Genomic DNA, 22,016 nt, shown 5'->3' with positions numbered 1-22,016 from the left:
CATTCTTTTTTTCTTTTCTCCAAGATTTTATTTATTTATTTATTTGAGAGAGAGACCAAGTACGAGCAAGGTGGATGGGCAGAGGGAGAGGGAGAAGCAGGCTCCGTGCTGAGCAGAGAGCCCGATGCAGGGCTCGATCCCAGGACTCCGAGATCACAACCTGAACTGAAGGCAGGCGCTTAAGTGACTGAGCCACCTAGGTGCCCCGTCTAATCCTTCGTTTTTATTTTTTTATTATTTTTTAAGATTTTATTTGACACAGAGAGAGATCTCAAGTAGGCAGAGGTGCGGGCAGAGAGAGGGGTGGGAGAAGCAGGCTCCCTGCTGAGCAGAGAGCCTAATGCGAGGCTCAGTCCCAGAACCCTGAGATCATGACCTCAGCCGAAGGCAGAGGCATAACCCATTGAGCCACCTCGGCGCCCCTGTGTCTAACCCTTTCTTAATGCCCACCTAAATTTCTCCTCTTTTCTTCTCCCACCTTTGTAGTATTTCTTTGTGTCTCACTGGCAACTGTTCCGTCGTTGCGTTCACACATTACCACGTTGCTTTCCAGAAGACCTGGTACCAGCATCATGGGTTCGTGGTGCCAGCCGCAGGTAGAGAGGTGCCTTGTATTATCGTGGCTTTGTCAGCTTTTGGTGTTTCTGTGTGTGGTGAACATATTTAATTGTCATTACTATGTATCTGTCTGTTCTCCATCCTCTCCCATAATCGCAAACATCCAGTGCCATCTCTGGTCTCTTTAAGGTGTCTTTGGATACCTTGCACGTTTTCTTTTTTTTTTTTTTTATTTAAAGATTTTATTTATTTATTTGACAGACAGAGATCACAAGTAGGCAGAGAGGCAGGCAGGCAGAGAGAGAAGAGAAAGCAGGCTCCCTGGTGAGCAGAGAGCCCGATGTGGGGCTCGATCCCAGAACCCTGGGATCATGACCTGAGCCGAAGGCAGAGGCTTTAACCCACTGAGCCACCCAGGCGCCACCACCTTGCACGTTTTCATCTCTTGGTGCCATGAGTTTTTTTGGTGCCTTTCTGTTGTCCATTTCTTCATCTAAAGGTCTTGATGGTTTATAAATTTGAATGAGCTCTTGTATATAACTGAATGCAGTCATATGTGATACAGCTGTTTTAGCAGTTTATTGAGATGCAGTTTGTGGACTGTACAGTTCACCTATATAAGTAATTCAGTTGGTTTTAGTGTGTTCACAGCATCATAGAGCCATCATCACGATCTAGTTCCAGAGCATTTTCAAGACCCTACAAAGAAACCCAAGACCCATTAGCAGACCGTCCCCCACCCTGTGTCCTGCCCCCAGCCCCTGATGACCAGACCACCCATCTGCTTTCTGTCTGTGGGTCTGCCTCCTCTGGACAGCTCATGGGCATGGGATCCCACAATGCGTGGCCTGTTGTGTCTGGCCCTTTTGATGGAGCATGGTGTCTCCCACGTTCATTTAAGTCTTAGCATGTACCAGTGTTTCCTCTTCATAGCTGAACAGTACTCAGTTTTCATGGCTGGACTGCGTTTGTTCATCCATTTATCTGTTGGTGGACATCTGGGTTGTGTTCACCTTTTGGCCATTAGGTGTCCTGCTGCTGTCAGCATTTTCGTACAAGTTTCCTGTGGACATAGGTTTGCCTGTCTCCGGGTGCACACCTAGGCTGGGAATTCCTTGCTTTCGTGGTGCCTGTTGCCTCCTGAGGAACTGCCAGACTGTCTGCCGAAACCACGGCGCCAGGTCACACGCCCAGCAGCAGTGCCTGGAGGTCCCGACTTCCCCGCAGCCTCACCAGCAATTGTTACTGTCTGTTGTGTGATGCTGGCACCCTCGTGGGTGTCAGGAGGAATCTCCTCACGGCTCTGATGTGCGTTTCCATAGTGACGGTGCTGTTGGGCATCTCTTCGTGTGCTTATTGGCCATTTGTCTATCTTTTCAGAGAAATGTTTATTTAGATCCCTTGCCTGGTTTTTAAGTGTGTGTGAGTGAGTGTGTGTGTGTTTTAATTGGGTTGTAAGAGCTCTATGTTGTCTGCATACAAGTCCCTTAGCAGATGCATGATTTGCACATACTTTCTTCTCTTCCGTAGATTGTCTTTTCACTTTACTATTTTTAAAATTATTTTATTTATTTATTTGACATAGAAAGAGAGCACAAGTAGGCAGAGCAGCAGACTGAGGGAGAGGAAGAAGCAGGCTCTCCTCTAAGCAGGGAGCCTGATCTGGGGCTGGATCTCAGGACCTTGAGATCATGACCTGAGCCAAAGGCCGTGGCTTAACCCAGTGAGCCACCCAGGTGCCCCATCTTTTCACTTTCTCTTTTAAAAAAAAAAAAAAAAAGATTTTTATTTATTTATTTGACAGAGATCACAAGTAGGCAGAGAGGCAGGTGGAGAGAGAGGAGGAAGCAGGCTCCCTGCTGAGCAGAGAGCCTGATGCGGGGCTCGATCCCAGGACCCTGAGATCATGACCTGAGCCAAAGGCAGAAGCTTAACCCACTGAGCCACCCAGGCGTCTCCCATCTTTTCACTTTCTTTTTTTTTTTTTTTAATATTTTTATTTATTTATTTGACAGAGAGAGAGATCACAAGCAGGCAGAGAGGCAGGCAGAGAGAGAGAGGGGGAAGCAGGCTCCCTGCCGAGAAGAGAGCCCGATGCGGGACTCGATCCCAGGACCCTGGGATCATGACCTGAGCCGAAGGCAGCGGCTTAACCCACTGAGCCACCCAGGCGCCCATCTTTTCACTTTCTTGATGGTAATTTTGAAGCACAGAAGTTTTTAATTTTGGTGAAGTCCCTTTGATCCGTGGTTTTGTTTTGTTTTGTTTTTTCTTTTTGTTGTTTGTGCTTTTGGTCTCATATCTAAGAAGGTATTGCTAAGGTCAGGAGGATTTACTCATATATTTTCTTCTAAAAGTTTTATAGTTTTCGTTTTTACGTGTATATCTTTGGTAAACTTGAGCTAGGTTTTGTATATGATACAGGAAAGGCATTTGACTTCATTCTTTTTGTGTGTGGCTATGCGTTTGTTGAAAAGAATGTTCCTACTCACTAAGGGTCATGGTGCCCTTCTCAAATATAAGAAGATTGTAGACATCTAGGCCTCCTCTCCTAAACTCTTCTCCACTCCTCTCTGCGTGACCACCCTGTTCTGGTTACTGTAGCTTTGTTTCTAAGGTCGTGTGGGTAAGCTGGTTCAGCTTTGTTCATTTCTGAGCTTGTTTGTTCTGTGTCCCATGTGAATTTTAGGACCGGCTTACAATTTCTGCAAAGAAGCCAGTCGGGGAGTTAGTAGAGATCCATGGAATAAGTTTTAAAATTTGTTAAATTTTGGGGGTGCCTTGGTGGCTCAGTGGGTTAAAGCATCTGCCTTTGGCTCAGGTCATGATCTCAGTGTCCTGGGATCGAGCCCCGCATCAGGTTCTCTGCTCGGCAGGGAGCCTACATCTCCCTCTCTCTGCCTTCCTCTCTGCATACTTGTACTTTCTCTCTGTCAAATAAATAAATAAAATCTTTAAAAAAAAATTTGCTAAATTTTGAATTTGTTTAAATAATTTAAAAACCGGAAACTCTACCTGGCCTGGAGGTACCTTTGGTTGGACTGAGCCACTGGGTTCTAGAACAGGTAGTTTCCCAGGTGTTAACCAGTTACTCCACTGCTGTCTTTTTTGAGAAGCTTATTTAACCAAATCTAACTTTCTTTTTGAAGTAGGCCCCACACCCAGTAAGGACTCAACATGAGGCTTAAACTCACGACCCTGAGATCCTGACCTGAGCTGAGCTCAAGAGTACGGCACTGAACTGGCAGAGCCACCCAGGCACCCTCAGCTGTAGCTTTCATGTACAGCTGACAGTCCTGGAGTCCTCTTCCCATGAAGTTCTGCTTCCGTGCTCTAGCGCTGCTAGGTTAAAATTCTGTTTCATTGTGCAGTTTTAAGCCAGTCTGTGTGTTCAAGCCCTAATTGAGTACCTTCCGTGTGTCCAGCCTGTATGAGGTGTGGGTGGGTGAGTCGGCGAGGAGCTCCGGGTGGGGATGCTGTGGTCAGAGTTCAGGCCAGCTTCCTCTGGGGGCTGGGGCTGGCTGCTGGGGGCACTGAGGTTGGGCCGTGATGGGAAGACCCAACTGGCCATGGCAGGGGCTGGTTGGAGGGAGAGTCACTCGGTGCTGATGGAGGAGAGTGAGGGCGGATAGGATCTGGATGGTGGGGTTGCTGGGCACACGGGACGGGGAGTGGGGGCTGGGATTTGAGCAGGGAAGGGATTGCAGGAAAGCAGTGGCCTGAACCCTGTGGTAGAACATCAGATGCCTTGCCCTGTACTTGGTGTTCATATTTCAACAGTGTTACCACTTCAGTTCATACATGTAGGAAAAGTGAGCCACTGTGAATCTTACCCCTTTTTCCTGTGTCTACCAGTACGACACCGTTCCTATTCAGTCCAGCGTGGTGTTATGTGCTTGCCCGTCCCCATCAATGGTGAGGACCCAGACTGAGTCCGGCACGGCCCCTGGCATTCCGAGCGGCGGCAGCAGACAGGGCCCTACCATGGACAGCACCGCAGCTGCGCCCCGCCCAAGTGCGAGCTCCCTGCAGCACACCGCCCAGCCACCGCCACAGCCTCGGAAGAAACGGCCTGAAGACTTCAAATTTGGGAAAATTCTTGGTGAAGGCTCTTTTTCCACAGTGAGTACCTGCTGCTGCTGTTTCCTCAATGAGTATATTTTCCTTGGGAAGGCTGCCTTTCCTCAGGGCTTGGAGCTAGCGGACCCCGTGACCTGGGTGGTGGTCTTCCCCAGTCAAGGGTCTCTACTCTGGTTGCGAGGGTGATTTGGGGCCGCTTACCACCAGGTGATTCACGTGGGTAAGATCCCTAAGCCATGATTTTTGAAGACGAAAGCTGTAAAAGGCATCTGTCTGTTGGTCTTTCTGTTCTTGGTCTGGTTTGGGGTTTGATGCAGTTATGTTTTTACCCTAACCAGTCATCGACAGATTTCATCCTGCATCCTGTATCCTGTCAGCACGGTCTTGGAAGCTTTGCTCTCCCTTTGTTTGAAAGTGTCAGTATCAATGTCTCTTCAGACCTTTCGGGAAACATTTAATGACCTTTACTATTTCTCTGTTATTTAAAACAATGCATAAAACAGCACAGCCTTTACCCCTGCTGGAGGCACAGCCCCAGACCTGCGAGCCTCCAGGTTCTCGGTCTCCGTTTCAGTCAGCACCTCTGTTTGCTACCTGAGCCAGTTGTGCCTGTCTTGTGCCTTTCCTTTTCAAGCAAAGAAGTGAAGGTTCAGAGCAGCCGCTTTGCAGAGGTGGGAGCCCCACGTGGCTGTGATGGGGCAGGGGGCTTGCGCAGGCTTGGGGGGCGGCCTGGGTACCAGCGCGCCCTGCAGATGGCCGGGGCCCTCTTGACTGGCCTCCGGGGAGAAACCTCATGCGAAACCTGTTTCGCTTTTCTCTTTTTACATTCATGAAATGTCACAAAATATAAAGAAGAATATGAAGTTTTATAGCTCACCTACGTTCCCAACTTGGTTTTAATCAGTGTTAACTTTTTGTTCCCTGTGTGTATATATATACACACATGGGGAACAAATATATATATATAGTTGTATGTATTTATATATATATATATATATGTATGTATTTAAGATTCTGTTTATTTATTTGAGAGTGAGTGAGCCTGAGCATGTGCGCTCAAATGGGGAGGGGCAGAGGGAGCAGGGAGCCCGATGCAGGGCTCGATCCCAGGATCCTAGGATCATGACCTGAGCAGAAGGCAGACACCTAACTGACTGAGCCACACAGGCGCCTCCCCTTACATTTTAAATTTAGATTTTTTTATTGGCCGTTTCTGTTTAAATTATGAAACAGTTGTGCCCACGTGATAATAGTCTTCAACTGTGAGGATAGTCCCCAGTAGTTCTGGTACTCACAGATCTTCTCAGAAAGAAGAAACTATTCTGAAAAGAACCTTGGCTGTTCTGCACGGTTACTGAAGAGTCCAGCGAAAGAAGCAGCGTTCTCCCTCTCTCAGTTCTGCTTCATGGACATTTACCTCGACTCACAAATGAGGACTTATTTATGAAACTCCCCCTTGTCTGTGGGTCTGCACAGCAGATAAAAGTAGGCCCCGCCCATTCTGGATGATGCAGTCCTGATGTTGGAAGGGCCCAGCTGTGATGCTTGTCTCCCTGCGCCTTCCGAAGCCGGGTGCCCTGGAGGAGCACCGGGAGCTGCAGGCTCCTTCCTGGCGCTGTGTATAGTCCCGATGCTCTGGGCCTGAGATGATACGTGCTACCCTCAGGTCTTCCTCATCGCTCCAGAAATAGAGACCACTTAAAATTAGATTTCTAGGGGAGGGGGGAGGACAAGCGGCTGTTCCCAGCCTGAGCAGGATCTGCACTTGGCCAAGCCTGGCCCCGGAGAGTGTGGAGGCCCAGCCTGCTGCTGCCTGGCCCCCTGGGGATGATGTTGACGTCCCGATGAGCTCTGCTGTTGGCTCCACAGTGACAGAGGGGTGCGTCATGCCTTGTTCCCTGGAAGAGGGATACTCCCTGCCCTGTGCCCATAGGGAAACCTGCACGTGAAATGTTGAATTCACACAAGAGAGATTTCCTAAGTGCCGACTTCAGAGAAGATCCCATTAAGTACTAGTGCTTTCTGATGCTTCTTTCTTCCTCTTTCCGCCTTCCTTGTAGCTAGCACATGCTCCTGTGAAGAAACTTAACATTTCATAAACACATGCCCCAGTGCTTGAGAACAGCCCACACAGGTGCATTCCTTTGGCAAGATCTCTGAGATCTTTCCCTTTGAGCACATACAATCCAAACCCATTCTTCTTAATCACTGCAGGTCGTTTCACACAGTGTTTTCCCCAGATAGCTTCTGGTGAGTCTGTTGGAGAATTCTGTAATTCGATGAGTCCGGCCTCCGAAGGTGTTCCCTTAGGGGAGGCCCAGCGATACCCCAGGATTCGGACAGGTTTCCATCTGCACTCTGGTCTTCGGACCATCCTTCCTGCAGGTGTCTTGAGGGGCGTCATCCGCCTCAGCTGGCTGTGGTGGATCGGGTGCCCCAGCTTCCCGGCCAACGGACCTCATCAGGCCTGTGGAAATTGGTGCCCACTTGTGCCAAAGGTTGCTTGTGTAGAAATCTCTTTTCCACATTGTGCTATGCCCTGTTGGCTCTCTGTTCGCAAGGTGGAGTGTGACTATAGGCCTTAGGTGTGCGGCCGAGAAAGCCTGCCAGGTGTGGGATTGCATCCTGGGTGGGAGGCGCGCTGTGCAGGGGGCACTCTCCGTGGGCCTCATGGGCCTTGGTTTCCTGGGCCCTTGACAGCTGGGACAGTGTTTACCGTCCCCGAGTGCAGCACCCACTGAAATGTGTGGTCACAGTTCTTTGTAAAAGCCCAAATTCAGGGAAGCTTATCACAGTGAACATACACTGAGAACATATTCTAAAAGTTATTTTTTGAAGGCGTTCCCAGGACCCATCTGGGCTATTATTTGCTGTTTCTGTCTCTGTTTGTGGGGGTGACGTTAGTCCTGGATATTCCTGAATGCATACGTCACTGCGCCCTGGGAACTCAGCAGGAGCAGAGACGGAAAGCCTTCTGAGGACCCTGATTGATCTGTGCATTTGCTGTTTATTAGAACACAGTAACTTCATCGTTAACATCCAGCCAGATTTTTAGCACAGGACCAATGTGTTTTAACATAATTTCTAATATTTAAATGTAATTTAATGGTGGGGGCAGGTTAGCCTGTGTGGTTAGCCTCAAGGTAACCTGTGAGAGTTGATGCCCAGGTTATACTGAGTGTTTTTTCTCTTCTTTTTCCCTCTTTTCTTCCCAAACCAGGTTGTCCTGGCCCGAGAACTGGCAACCTCAAGGGAATATGCTAGTAAGTACTGACCCCGGGGCTGTGCGTCCGGGGTGCAGGTGAGGGCGTGTGCCAGCGCGCGGCATCCCGGCCTCCCAGCACCTGGAGGCTCTGTGCTGATTTCAGGGGTGGGATGCTGGTGGTCTTAGAGAGCACAAACCGGATGGGTAGGTTTTGTGAAAAACTTTGATTTGTTTCAGTTACTTTGATGAGTTTTTAGTATATTTTCTTAAACCATTATCAATCGTAGTAACTTGCTTCTCTCTTACTTTAAGTTAAAATTCTAGAGAAACGTCACATTATCAAAGAGAACAAGGTCCCGTATGTAACCAGAGAGAGAGACGTGATGTCACGCCTGGATCACCCGTTCTTTGTTAAACTTTACTTCACATTTCAGGATGATGAAAAGCTATGTATCCTTTGAACAGTCAGAGGCTTCTGAAGTCACACCAGTGACCCCGTATGGTTTTGGAGTCATGGCCCCTCTGTGTATGTTCACAAGTCGTTTCTTTCCCGGAAAGGACAGGGTGGCATATTCTCAATGCGGATGAATTCACGTCACTTTGCTTTGGGAGCCCCTGGGATTGCTGGTGTTCACTGAAGTAGAATGTTACTTCAAAAGAAAACATCACAAACCTTTCTGAGGTTTTTTTGTTCATAAACAATCTAAAGGATTGTTAGGATTTTTAACCCTGTGACTGCTAGACATTTATTCAGAGGCATTCCCTCTTCCTCTAACTGGTGTCCTTGGGATATCCATCAGATGTCAGGTCCTCCGCTCAAAGCAGGGCAGTGAGGGAGGGAAAAGGATCTTGGGTGCTCAGGGCCCTTCTCTGCTCTCTTTGGCCCAGGGGTATGGGGTCTGTTTGAAGGGACAGCTTTATCAGGCGTCGCCCCCAAGTGAGAAGTCCAGGGAGCCACCCATAGGAGTCCAGAGTCTTTCCCACAGTACCCAGAACGCTCTCCTTCCCAGACCATCCAGCCTCCCTCCCTCTTTCCTGCCCTCCGTCCTCCCCGTGGCTCCCACCCCAGTTTGCTCTCTGCCTGTGCATGGCTCTGGTCACCCAGTGCCTCTGGCTCTCCAGCAAGGCTGTCACACACCACTGATTGCTTCTTCTGAGGGCCTCTTCTGCTCCCTGATTTCTCCCCTAACCCCTGGAGTAGTGTTTTTTCCCCCTCTTTTGTCTTTGCTTAGGGAGCAGGGCAGACAGGGTACTCTGGTCTCCAGGGTAGACCATACTTTGTTGTCTCACTCATCCCAGGGCCTGCCCATTGCATGGCCTAGCTATCCAGTTTCTCCTCGTTTCACAACCCTTTCCTGTCATTTTTCCTAACCAGGACTTGCCCAGCCCCTCTGTGCCCTCGTGACTCTGTCCCCAGTTCCAGTAGATGCTCTTCTGGTTTCTGCTGGACCGAGAGGTCAGCTGTCATGTGGAATTGCCTCAGGGCTTGTTCAGGCCTCGACCTCTTAATTCTGTCCCTCTTGCCCTCACGTGTCCTCAGCTTGTGCCCTACTCCTACAGAGCCAGTCCCCGTAAGGGCTTGGCTTGCCCCCCTTCCCCAGGCTTTCCCCTGTCTCTTTCTACACAGATTCTTCTCGTTTAGAACTTTGCTTCTTCCCGTTCCCCCTCCCGCCCCGGCCCCAGCACCATTTTCTGGCTCCTTCAGCTGTCGGCTGAATTTGTCCTTTCGCTGACTGAGAAGTACTTGCTGAGTGCCCGGCAATGGGGGTATGCTGGTGAAAAGGTGAAGAAGGCTTGGCCCTCATGGAGTCTGCGTACCCAGGAGCAGTTAGACACACCCAGACTGTCAGTGCCTGTGCAGTAGACTTGAGGGAGCCAGGGCAGTGAGGGCAGGTAAGAGGGTGAAGGAGAGTGCTGTTCTTGTAGCTTGGTGGTCTGCAGGGACATGGACTTCGGCCAGAGACCTGGGTAGAGCGAGGGCTAGAAGCTGGCGTGCCAGTGGAGTGACAAGGCTGGTCAGGGGCCAGCTTCTCCTCCCCTAGACGCCTGATAAGAATTACGGATTTTTTTCTAAGTGCGCTGGGAGCCCCGAGGGCTAGAGCAGAGCAGCCATTTGCTGTGATCGTGGCTGGTGCCACCCTGAAGGCTCCTGTGAGGGAGCTGGGCAAGGGGCAGTGCAGTCAGCCTGGCTCCTGGGTGTGGGGCCTCAGGCTGGGGTGCCCGGGGATGCTGGGAGCGAGCCAGAAGAGACTGAGGGTGAGACCAGGCTGGGGGTGTGTGTGGGGTTGGCGTTTGATGCATCTGTGGGTGCTGACTGCTGCTGGGTCAGGAGTCAGGGCAGCGTGCGAACTGAGGGCTGGGGGCAGGGGGCATCAGCAGGCTGGCCGGCCGGCCACCGGAGGGCGGGCACTCAGCAGGGAAAAGTTCTGAGGCCTGACCCCGAGTCACCCTGACACAGGGACCGGCACATAGGGGGCAGGGCGTTGCCCATGAGTGGAGAGGACAGACCTGGGGGGCGCAGGGCTGGTCGGTTTCCAGTGTGGGGTGCTTGGCGGCCAGCCGGGGGCTGTGGAGTGGCCAAGCCCCTGGGCCCTGGGTCTCCCCTGTGGAATGGCCCCCCTACAGGTTGTTTCAGGGTGGGAAGGGAGTTTCAGGAGAGAGAGCTGAGGAGGTCCTGGCAGCACCTGTGGTGCGTTTTGCCCAGTGGTTCCGCCCTCATGGGGGAGCAGTCAAGGGGTGTCATAGCCACGGGCATGTAGGGCAGAGGGTCCTGCCTGGTATGTTCAGGGTTAGAGAAGTGTGCTTCTGCCTGGCTCCAGCATCAGCCGTGTCCCCACCACTCTGCCGTCGCTGCTTATGGCCCCCCGAGGACACTGAAGAGTCTTCTTCGAGGCTGCTCAGTGTCTCTCTCACCTGTGAGGCTGTCTGGACTGACTGCATATCATCGTGTGTCTCCTCTTGCGGCTCGGGGACAGGAATAGTGCTTTAAACCTTAGGAGGCTGGGCTCCAGTTCTGTCCCTCCTGGCTTCATGACCCTGAGTCAGTTGCTTAACCTCTCTGGGCCAGGTCCCTTTGCCAAGCACAGGCGTTTAGCTTACCGGGCTCTGTCACAGGCCTTGTCTGTGACATCCTTCCGGGAATTCACCCACTTCCTGGGAGAGAGCAGCTTCCTCCTTGCTGTCCTGGGCCACTGGCTGTGCCAAGGGAGGGAAAAATTTTCTGGGCTATGAGGCGGACCCAGGCGGTGCGAGAGAATACTTCTGGGGATGAGGCAGGTGTGTGGTTGGAGACAATGTGGGCTTGGAGCCAGGACCCTCAACAGTTGTTATGTTCAGAACCTTTGGTTGCCTTAGCCTCAAGCTGAGTGAAGAACTAGAAGTGTCCTTCACCCAGGAAGCAGGAACTCCAGAAGTGGTCAGAAAGGGGCAAACCACGTGAAGCTCAGAGAGGCGCTGTCCCTGCATGGAGGCGAGCCTCTCGGGTCTGCTGCAGGCTCCTTGGCACTCCTGAGTGTTCAGGCTAGTGGCCAGTCCAGGTGGGCCCACTGCTGAGGGGGCCGTGGACACCAGCCTTTCCTGGAGAGGAGCCAACAGGGTGAGCTGTGAAGGGGTCTGGCTGGGACCCTTTGCATTCCCTCCTTCAGGTTCCTATTGTCCTAGTTGGAAGGGTGTGGGTGGTCATGGTTGGGGCTGAATCAGGGACAGGTTTAGGCAGTTTTGCTCGCTGGTCCCTTTCATCCTGGGCTTGTCCTCATGGCCCTGCAGCATCAGACTGTCCTCGATGGGAGCCCACAGTGCCCTGGTGAAGACCTCGAGTGTGGGCCACCCCTTCCTGCCTCAGAGCCACTAGCTAGGGCAGTGAGGACTCCTGTCGCTGTGGCCCTGGCAGCTAGGGAGCTGTGAAGTCAGCCTGCACGGTTCCGTTTATAGGTGCACATGTTCGGAGCTTCTAAGAGGAAGCTGGTGTATGGGCTGTGTTACTGTTCCAGCCTATAATCCTTCTGGGAAGGGAGAATGGAAGCAGATCACACCACAGTGTGAATGGGAAAAACGGTCTCTGTTTCTCCTGTTGATAAAATCGAGAAGATAATAAAATGGCAGTTCTCTTACAAGACTTGTTACTTCGTACTTGGACAGGAGCTTGCATTTGAGAAACCTTTACGTGAGTGAACTCTTAGCACACTGTGAATGTGGTTGGTGCTCAGTAAATGCTCTGAGCCCACCGTGGTGCAGGTTTGGAGGCTGAATTAGCGTGGGGCCCCCCTTCTCCTTGCTGAAGCCTGCCAAGAGGCACGTGTGCCACAGGCTCTGGCCACTCCGCTCCAGTGGCTTCGCTTTCCTGAGCCCGTCACCTTCTGGAGAGGGTGGGGTCCAGAAGGAGCAGTGGGGCCGTGGAGTGTGTGTCATTGTGTTCTCAGGGAGAAACCCATGCTGGGGCCTGGGCCTGGGGCTGGGGCCGGGGCCTGGGGCCTGGGGCCTGGGCCTGGGGCTGGGGCCAGGGCGTCCTGTCAGCCCCAGCAGCTGTGGGTGTGATCACAACAGGGCCTGACTTGAAGCGGGACTGCTGTCTCGGGACACGGGTACCTTCAGTTTTCATTAATTAAAAATATTCCTATGGGGCTGTAAGGTTAGTTTAAAAAAATGACTTTTGTACTCTTCCTTAACGATGCAACATTTAGACTTTGGTCTTAGTTATGCCAAAAATGGAGAACTACTTAAATACATTCGCAAAATTGGCTCATTCGATGAGACATGCACCCGGTTTTACACGGCCGAGATGGTGTCAGCTCTGGAGTACTTGCATGGCAAGGGCATCATTCACAGGTACCAGGCCTCTGGCTCAGCTCTGTGGGGGTGCCTGGAGGGATGGGAGGCCTCCTGGTAGGAACTGAGGAGAAGCTGACGTCACCCGGTGCTGAGACTCACGGGGCCTCCCAGAGCCGGGTGACGCTGGCGGCCGGTGGCACCCTTGGCCGTCCCAACTGGTGCTGTCCGTCCCACCTTGGAGCTCGTGTGTGTGCTCATTTCTGATCTCCGTCTCCGTGACTCTCTGATTTTGTCAAATCGAAAGTGTTCGTATGAGCTCTCTTGTTCCTGTTATAGATGGTTTTTGTGGCGAAATACATATAACAAAATTTAACATTTTAAGACTTTTAAAAATATTTATTTATTTGACAGACTGACAAGTAGACAGAGGATGGGGGGAAGCAGACTCCCCGCTGAACAGGGAGCCTGATGCGGGACTCAATCCCAGGACCCTGGGATCACGATCTGAGCTGAAGACAGAGGCTTTAACCCACTGAGCCACCCAGGCACCCCACAAAATTTAATATTTTAATCCTGTTTTCTGGTTTTATCAAGAAACGGTGAACACTTACACTGTGTAAGTCAAAGGTGAACAACGTGGTGGCTGATTTATATATACTGTAAAATGATTACCTGACCACAATAGGTTCCCAAGATCTGCCTTTTATGGGTTAAAAATTCTGGAATACAGTTTTACCAAAAAGTGTATTGAAAATGACAGATGCGGCAATTCACAGACCTGTACCCCTGGAGATAAAAATACATTATATGTTTATAAAAAAAAAGAAAAAGAAAGAAAATGACAGATGCATTTCTGAAGTGACGTGTTGGGAACATACCCATTAGATGCAACTGGTATTTACTCAGTGTGAACTTTGTAGACTCTCATTCTTGGTTGTTAGTCCGTAAAGATTAGAAGTATTTAATCAGCTCATTTGTTTTCAGCAAATTTAGTGTTTGTGATAACATTGCTATTGAAATATTTCATCTCAGATGGACCAAATCTGCTTTCACAGGGACCTGAAGCCAGAAAACATTTTGTTGAATGAGGATATGCACATCCAGATCACGGATTTTGGAACAGCAAAAGTGCTATCCCCGGAGAGTAAACAAGGTGTGTGAATGCCCTCTTCCCAGCACGTCCCAGCTCAGTGTTCCAGATCGAAAACACCTTCTCAGAAATGCGTCGAATGGCATTGTATTCACTGTCCATGACGTGCTTGCCACACCCCTGCTGTTATACACACTTAAGCCTTCATGGGGCAGGCCCTGGCTTCCGTGGTGGCTCTGCCTGAAGGCCTGGGCAGTGGGCGCCTGGTCTGCTGGGTGGAGGGATGCCAGGTGCCACATGCGTTCCTGGTGTTCTGCCGTGGGAGTGTGGGGTCAGTGGAGTCCGCTCCCAGCCCTCTGCGTTGGGACTGTCGGTTGTAATGGGGAGAGAGCACTGCCCAGTATCCCGGTGCCTGCCGTCGGCCCCCACTGTCTCCCCGTCTCCTCTGTGTAGTTGATCCAGCACAGTGGTCAGAGCAAGGTTCTGTGAAGTCACAGAACACATGGGGGCTGATGTCTAACCTCCTCAGGTGCATGTTTATAATTACAAACCCTCCTATCACTGTTCCCTTAGGGTAATTTCTGGTGTTGGTTTATGCATCATGACCGCTCTATCGCCTGAGGAGTGACTAACTGTAAAGTGGACCACAAGAGTGCCTTGGGGTGTCCTGGCTAGTCAGCCAGGACCTTGAAATTAATAAGAGACCTTGAAAATGAACCTTGAGTCAGGACAAGTGTCCCCAACAGAGTTACTCTGAGTCTGGCCTGAAGGGCTGGGCAATGTGCTTGCCTCTGCCAGGTCCTGTGGGGACCCGTGAGAAGGACTGGGCTTTCCGGTGGAAGCACCCAGCTTGCTCGAGCTGCCCTCCTGCGGAAGAGGGGAGCCGTGAGCCCCATGCGCCAGCGGGAGAGCCCTCTAGCTCAGCCGGGCAGGCCTGCTCTGCCTCAGGTTGAACGGAGGCCTCTTCGGGGAGTGTACGCTCCCAGGGCGGCTGGCAGGCTGGTGTCTGGGGTCCCCTCCTCCGGCTGCACCTGGCTGGGCCTCTGAGTTCTCCGCAGGGTGCCTTATCTTTGCTTCCCGGTTGCTCTCACAGCCCCATGTTTTCACTCGCAGTGTGGTGTGGGGACCCAGTTGGGGCCTTCCTGTTGTGCAGACACTCACTGAGTCGCCAAGACGGCGTCTGGGATTTGGGCACTTCTCTGGGACTCCTAGGACACCACCCATTGGGGGCCAAAACAAAACTTGCAGTCAAGGAAGACATGCTTATTTCTCAACAAATTTCAATCCTGGTGCCACTTGCCCACCTTTTGCGGCTCCCTTTCCTCACAAGTGTTCTGTGGGCACTCGTGAGATGCCCTGAAACCTTGATCGATTGGACTCGTTCCTACTGCAGAGTCACATTGAGATGGCCGGCAGCCGAGTTTCTGTGGGTATGGTGTAACCGGTAGCCGTAAGTGTTGCCCGTGACCCGGGCGAACTGAATAGGAAATGCCGTGGTCCTGTTCTTGTCATGTTGTCTGTGACTTCCTGTGGGCCCCCCCAGTCAGCCTCAGAAGCCAGCCCCTCACGGGTCTGCTCTGGCCATTCCCCCCGCCCTTCGCATTCTCTTTAGAATCTGATACTTGGCACAAGCTAGTCCTGCTGCCTTGTAGTTGTTTAGAAAATGGAAGAATGTAAATGCCTGGGTGAAATAGTGAAATATACCTGCATTTTTTTTTTTCTAGAAGGAGAAGTGTGAAAGTGCTTACACTGTAAACCAGGGAGAGCTCATATATATGGAGGAGTTGGCTTTTTTTTTCCTCCTTAGAGAAAGAGGGAAGAACATGTATAATTACACGAAGGATTCATTATACTGACTTGCTGTCACTTTCTGTTTGAAGTAGTTCAGAATCTTAGAATTTATTCTTGCATTAGCTTTTACCTTTCGTGCAGAGATGGATTCCTGAGACATCTTAAGCTTGCAGAAAGCAGGTGTCAGTGGGAACATGGCCCAGGCTCCTTAGCTGTGCTGTGCACATGAGCTTGTTGCATCCTCCTGCAAGAGGCAGGTTGTCTGTCTTCCCAGACAGACACAGGTTGTGCCTGTGTCTCTCACTGCTTCCTGTGGAGTCGCGTGGCCCTGTGGCTGTGAGAGGCAGAGATAGGAAGCAGCAGCCAGCTGTGGAAGAGGGTATGTGGGACCGTGGAAGACTTCCTGGCACAGAGGACTTTGACTTCTAACCTACCCTAACAAGGGTCCCAGACCTGTCCGAGTGGGGACAGCTTAATCACGCAGAGTAAGCCAGTAAGCCCCTTGTCCGTGGCCGTGGCCCTGGTCTTTGCCCTCTTTGTAAGACGTTTGCGGAGCTTAGGATGCCACAGAGGTTCAGAGTTAGAGTTTGTGTCTAGAAACATGTGTCTTGAGCCGTGTAGGCCTTTTTGGTATGCAGCCAGATGTGGAAGTTCCATTCACTAAGCAGGAGGGGAGGGCTGGCTGGTGACGGGAGAGGGGCCGTGAGGGGTGGGGAGAGAGACTGCGGAGCTGAAGTCACTTCTGTCACTCACTCCAGATGTACTTTCCATGGATGGCCATCTTCCAGACCCTCAGACCAATATTGACCACCTCTGCCTTGTGCTATAGACTCTGGACCCTGGCCAAGCGCCTCTGCCTTGCCCCCAGTGTGGCATGAGCAGGACATCTCCACCCACCCCAAAGCCAAGTTCACATGTTGGAGGACAGAGTCAGGTTCTTATACTTAGACCCCCAGGTACAGCTCTTTATATTGAGAAATGGTTTACTCTGGTCTTCTCAGTATTGGTGTTTATTTAGTCATAGCTGTGATACATGAGAGTAGTTGCTTTTTGTAAAATTCAGACCATGCTTTTGACCTGATTTCCACCATCGATTAGTTCTCCCACTAAATATTTTAGTATTTATCACTAAAGTATAAAGTTTCTTTTTTTTTTTTAAAGATTTTATTTATTTGGCAGAGATCACAAGTACGCAGAGCGGCAGACAGAGAAAGAGGGGAAAGCAGGCTCCCTGCTGAGCAGAGAGCCCAGTGTGGGGCTCAATCACAGGACCCTGAGACCATGACCTGAGCTGAAGGCAGAGGTTTAACCCACTGAGCCGCCCAGGTGCTCCTATAAAGTTTCTTTTAAAAAGTATAACTGCAGGGGTGGCTGGGCGGCTCAGTGGGTTAAGCCTCTGCCTTAACCCACTGATCATGATCATTTAACCCACTTAAACATGATCCTGGGGTTCTGAGATCAAGTCCCGCATTGGGCTTCTTGCTGGGTGGGAAGCCTGCTTCTCCCTCTCCCCCCCTGTTTGTGTTCCCTCTCTCACTATGTTTCTCTCTGTCAAATATATATATATATATATATATATATATATATACATATATATATATATATATATATAAACTGCAACAGCAAACTATTTTCATAATGAGAAACTACAGTATTTGTTTTATATCCCAGGATACTGTGTTAAATTTCCAGGTGTCATAATTCTACATCAGGATTTTTTGGTGGTTGTCTGCTTGAATCAGGATTTAAATAAAGCTCCACAGTGGGCCTAGTTAATTTGTTGCTTAAATTTCTTTTTCATTCTTTATTTTTTCCCTTGTAGTCTGTTGAAGAAAGCAGGTCATTTGTCTTACAGAGTTTCCTGATTGCACCTCTGCGGAGTCCTGTAACAATGCTCCTGTCTCCTCTGTGTGCTGGAAATGGGAAGTTGGATCTGGCCCCTTGAGATCACCAGATTCTGTCCTCCCACACCAGAGGCTGGGGTGTGTTCTCCATTAGGACACTCATAACACCTTGTCATCTCCCTGTGATGTCAGCAGCCCTTTTTAACCATAATGGCCTAGATCCATTAATTCTCTAGAGAATACAGAATGATCACAGTCTAATTCTTTCATTCATGGGCTGGAATTCTTTAAAGAACAACTTCCCCATAGTAACTGTTTGGTTAGCTATGGTGGTATTAACTACAGAGACAAAACAGGATAAGTGCTTGCTTTCCTTTCCCCTTTATTTGCCATTTGCGACAACCTTGAACTGGTTCGCTGTCATCCTTCAGCGTTGACCAGTTCTTCAAAAACATGACTTACCCCTTCCTCACACCATATGCACAGAAGCTAACTCTGAAGTTAAACATGGGTAGAGCAGAAATGTGAATATAGAATGCAGAAACTGAAACTTTTGAAAGGAAGCGTAGGTGTAAATCTCCATGACCTCAGGGTCGGTGGGGAGTGGTTCTTTTTTTTTTTTTTTTTTTTTTTTTAAAGATTTTATTTATTCATTTGACACAGAGAGATCACAAGTAGGCAGAGAGAGAGAGAGGAGGAAGCAGGCTCCCCGCGGAGCAGAGAACCCGATGCGGGACTCGATCCCAGGACCCTGAGATCATGACCCGAGCCGAAGGCAGCGGCTTAACCCACTGAGCCACCCAGGCGCCCCGGGAGTGGTTCTTAGATACGCCATCTGAGGCATGAGCGACAGAAGAGAAATAGCTGCGCCCAGTTGGGAAACTTGTGCTGTGTTACCATTGAGAAAGTGAAAAAAATATTGCCAAATTGTATATCTTAAGGGACTTATGAAATTTCATAACTTAAATAAAACGAAATAAAAATTTTAAAGTGGGCACAGGGTTTGAATAGATGTTTCTTCAAAGAAGACAAACAAATGCCAGTAAATGCATGAAAAGATGTTCAAGGTAATTGGGGAAATGCAGATCAAAAGCACACTGAGCCACTGCTTTTTGAACGGCTGTGATCACAGTGACCAACAGTGATGACAAACCTTAGCATGGGTGTGGAGAAGCCCAAGCCTGGTGTCCTGCAGGTGGGAACGTGAGATGGTGCAGTCCCTATGGAAAGTCAGGTGGCAGTTAGCCATAGTTAGCGTGTAACTCAGCATTTGTACTCCCTGGCGCATACTCAAGAGAGCAGAGAACATGTTTATGGAGAAAAGGTGTATAGGACTGTTGAGAACAGCTTTTGTCTGATAGCCAGAACATGGAGACAACTCGTGTCCTTTAGGTGATCATGCAAATGGGTAAATAGAACCTGGTCGGTCCTCACCCGGGAACATTGTTTTTAGATGGAGTGGCATTCTGGTACTCCCTGCAGTGTTGCTGGGCCTGGAAGCCCTGTGCTGAGCGAAGGCCCGCAATGGGGGTGGGAATGTGGGGGAGCTGTCTGGGGCTGTCACCATCACAGCAGTACTAAGTCCTCTGGTCCCTCGGCATAGGGGGTCTTTTTATTCATCTTGTCATTTCTTTCAAAAATCTCTCATAGTTTTCAGCCTTCAAGCTCTGCACTGTTTTTAGGAAATTCTTAAATATTTTATTTTTGAGGCTCTTGTAAGTGGAATTGTTTTCTGAATTTCATTTTTGATTATTCACTGCAAGTATACAGAAATACACTTGATTTTGGGGTCCTGATCTTGTGTCCTGTAGCCTGGCAGGACTTCGTTCTTAGTTATGATCATTTTTTAATGAATTCCTCAAAACTTTGTGTATGTAAGAGCAAGTCATCTGTGATTCAAGACAGTTTCATTTTCTTCCTTTCTGCTCTGGATGCCTGTTAACTCTTCTTGCCTCCCTGCCGTGGTTGGAGCTCCAGGACCATGTGGAGCAGGCGGGGCCCATGCAGGTGTCCTTGTCATGTTCCTGATCTGAGGGAAGAGGCTTCCATCTCTCATCATCGAGTGGGACTCTCGCTGTGGGGTTTTCCTGGACACCCTGATCAGGCTGAGGAGGTTTTTCTGTTTTTACTCTGTGATGTATTTTTGTCATGAAAGAGTGTTAGATGTTCGTTAGAACATTTTTCTGAGTCTGTTGAGATGATCGTGTGGGGTTTTTTTTCCCTTTATGCTGATGTCACATAGTATATTGATCGATTTTTATATGTTGAACCACTCTTGTGCTCCCGGGATAAACGCCACTTGGTGGCGGTGCAGACTCCTTCTCACGCGTCGCCATGCTCAGTTCGCTCATCCTTGGTGAAGAGCGCGGCCCGTTTGCGGAGCATGTTTGCTGCGCTTCACTTGTGGGCATACGGGTAAGAGACCAGCAGCCTGCGCCGCCAGCTTTGAAGAGAGTGTAGGTGTTCTCTGACCGCAGGAACATTGCTTGAGGTCTCTCCTTCGTCACTGGCACTTCTGAGTCCGGGGTGGTGGCCAGAGTGCTCCACAGCCCAGGATGCTGGTCAGTTTCTTTGAATCACTTTCAGGGTGCACACAGCAGCCCAGCCCGAGACCCTCTTCCTTACCCTCACCCTGTGGCCTGTTTCCAGTGGGTCAGTGGCATGCAAACGGCTGCGTTTCGGCCGGTGGTGGGTTGTAGGCCTGGTTTTCTAACTGGTAGAGCAGTTTGGCCTTCGGTTCATCTCTGAGCCTGGGGGGAGGAACTAGGTTGTCTCTCTGCGGCTCTCACCCTGGTTGTCATGCAAAAAAGTTGGCTGTCCGTGAAGCTGAGAGGGAAAAGTTGTATATTTTCCTCAAACTTTCCGTGAAATGAAACGTTTCTTTGACTGTGAAGGCATGAAGGCGGGCAGCAAGTGCCTGCGCTCATCCAGGGCAGTCACACGCGTCCCCTCTGTTCCTTTAGAGTTGTCGCGGGTTTCTGTTCGTTGGTTTGTTTTAAGATTGACTTATTTATTCCAGAAAGAGCGCCCACAAGTTGGGGGAGGAACGGAGGGAGAGAGAGTCTCCAGCGGCTTCCCCGCTGAGCTCATCCCACGACCCCAAGATCATGACCTGAGCTGAAACCAGGAGCTAGAGCATAGTCTGCCAACTGCGCCCCCTACGCGTCCCTTCGGCTGTCACTTTCTTGATCTGTTACATGTGCCCATTCCGGCTTCAGAATTCTGTTAGACCTGCCAGATCTCGTTGTTACATCGATAAAGAAAATCACATATTGTTACATCTCACGGTCACTGCTTTAATATTTTGGTATTTTCGTCCTTTGTCTCATCCTACATGTTTTATTTTATGCCTCTAGAACATCACTCTGAGGGTATTCCTGTTCTCTTCCACACGCCAGAGGAGTCTTTCATCTCATGACTAACAAGAGAGCTCCTGTCCTGGGGGGTGGGCTTCATACCTTCCTGGGGACTTGGAGTCCCACCTCTACGAAGGTGTGCATGGGCTCCTGGGGGAGAGGAAGCCACAGGTGTCATGGGAGACAAGCCATGCCAGGCCCAGAGAGCCTGCAGCAACCACACAGCCCTAATAACATCCTGATTCACTGTTTAAAGCCCAGTCACGGGCTGGGGCGGGAGCGGTGTATGTCTTCTAGACTATATTTGGTGTATCGTGTAGCTATTTAAAGGCAAAATTATTGAATTATTTATTTACTTATGAATTACTTATTTAATTATGCATAAATCTGTCCATACAAAAATACAGTTTTAGAACTTTTTAATAATAGCATTAAAAAAACGAATCTCGGGTGCCTGGGTGGCTCAGTTAGTTGGGCGTTTGCCCTCAGCTCAGGTGGTGGTCCAGGATTCTGGAATCAAGCTCCGTGTGGGGCTCCTTGATCAGCAGGAAGTTTGCTTCTCCCTTACCTTCTGTGCTCTCGCGCGCTCTTATTCTCTCTCAGGTAAATAAATAAAATCTTAAAAAAAAAAAAAAAACAGATTGCGGAAGCAGCACATGCCTCCCGTGCCGAATGGACACCCAGCGGAGGCCGTGAATTACCGAGTGGGGCTCCCAGGGTCCATGTCGGTCTCCTGCCTGTGCTGGATCTGTCCGTGAGGATGGGGTGCCAGGAGTTGAGCTGCTGGCTCACAGGGCAAGTTTGTTCTCTGTGGATTTTGGTGCTTTTTTGTAAAATTGCTCACCTGAAAATGACACCCTCCCATTCCCACCAGTAGCACTGGGTGTGTGTGTCCTCTCACATCCTTGCCGATGGTGTGTATTTCCTTTTTTTTATCTTTGCTGATTTGAAGGCCATCATGTTTTCATTTGCAGTTCTTTGATTCGTTGCATCATTGAATGGTTTCATTTGGTTTGGCTCTCAGGTTCTTTTTCCCTCTTCTCAGTCACCTCAGTGTTCCTGGCAGTGTCACTCAGGGTCCTGGCAGGATGCAGATGCAGCCGCGGCCTGCGCAGGAGAGTGATTGGCTGCGGGGAGAGTTGAGGAGAGCAGGGCCGAGGAGGCAACAGGGCTGGATCCCCACAGGGGGACTGTGAGCCTCTCGCTCTTGGGGCAGGTGTGGGCATCGTGGTGGGAGAGGGGTGTGGCGTGGTGTAAGGCAGGAAGGGTAGCGCCTGTGGCTCTCCCCTCCCTTCCCCTGGGGGCTCCTGCGGACCCCAGGGCCC

The 22,016-nt window shown here is 50.2% G+C and overlaps 1 protein-coding gene across 2 annotated transcripts in view; it reads left to right on the top strand.

Annotated features, from left to right (window-relative positions):
• Positions 1 to 22,016, top strand: part of PDPK1 (3-phosphoinositide dependent protein kinase 1) — an 80,680-nt gene that overhangs the window by 32,625 nt on the left and 26,039 nt on the right. For both annotated transcript variants that reach the window (XM_032327581.1, XM_032327582.1), the window contains exons 2-6: positions 4,414 to 4,680; positions 7,859 to 7,901; positions 8,156 to 8,293; positions 12,523 to 12,667; positions 13,666 to 13,763. In XM_032327581.1, coding sequence (XP_032183472.1) covers positions 4,414 to 4,680; positions 7,859 to 7,901; positions 8,156 to 8,293; positions 12,523 to 12,667; positions 13,666 to 13,763 — 691 coding nt within the window. The remainder of the gene's footprint in view (positions 1 to 4,413; positions 4,681 to 7,858; positions 7,902 to 8,155; positions 8,294 to 12,522; positions 12,668 to 13,665; positions 13,764 to 22,016) is intronic.

The sequence above is a fragment of the Mustela erminea genome, chromosome 20 (genome assembly GCF_009829155.1).
Source record: "Mustela erminea isolate mMusErm1 chromosome 20, mMusErm1.Pri, whole genome shotgun sequence".
NCBI lineage: Eukaryota > Metazoa > Chordata > Mammalia > Carnivora > Mustelidae > Mustela > Mustela erminea.
Note: the sequence above shows the minus strand (reverse complement) of the source record. Positions and strands in the feature narration are given on the sequence as shown.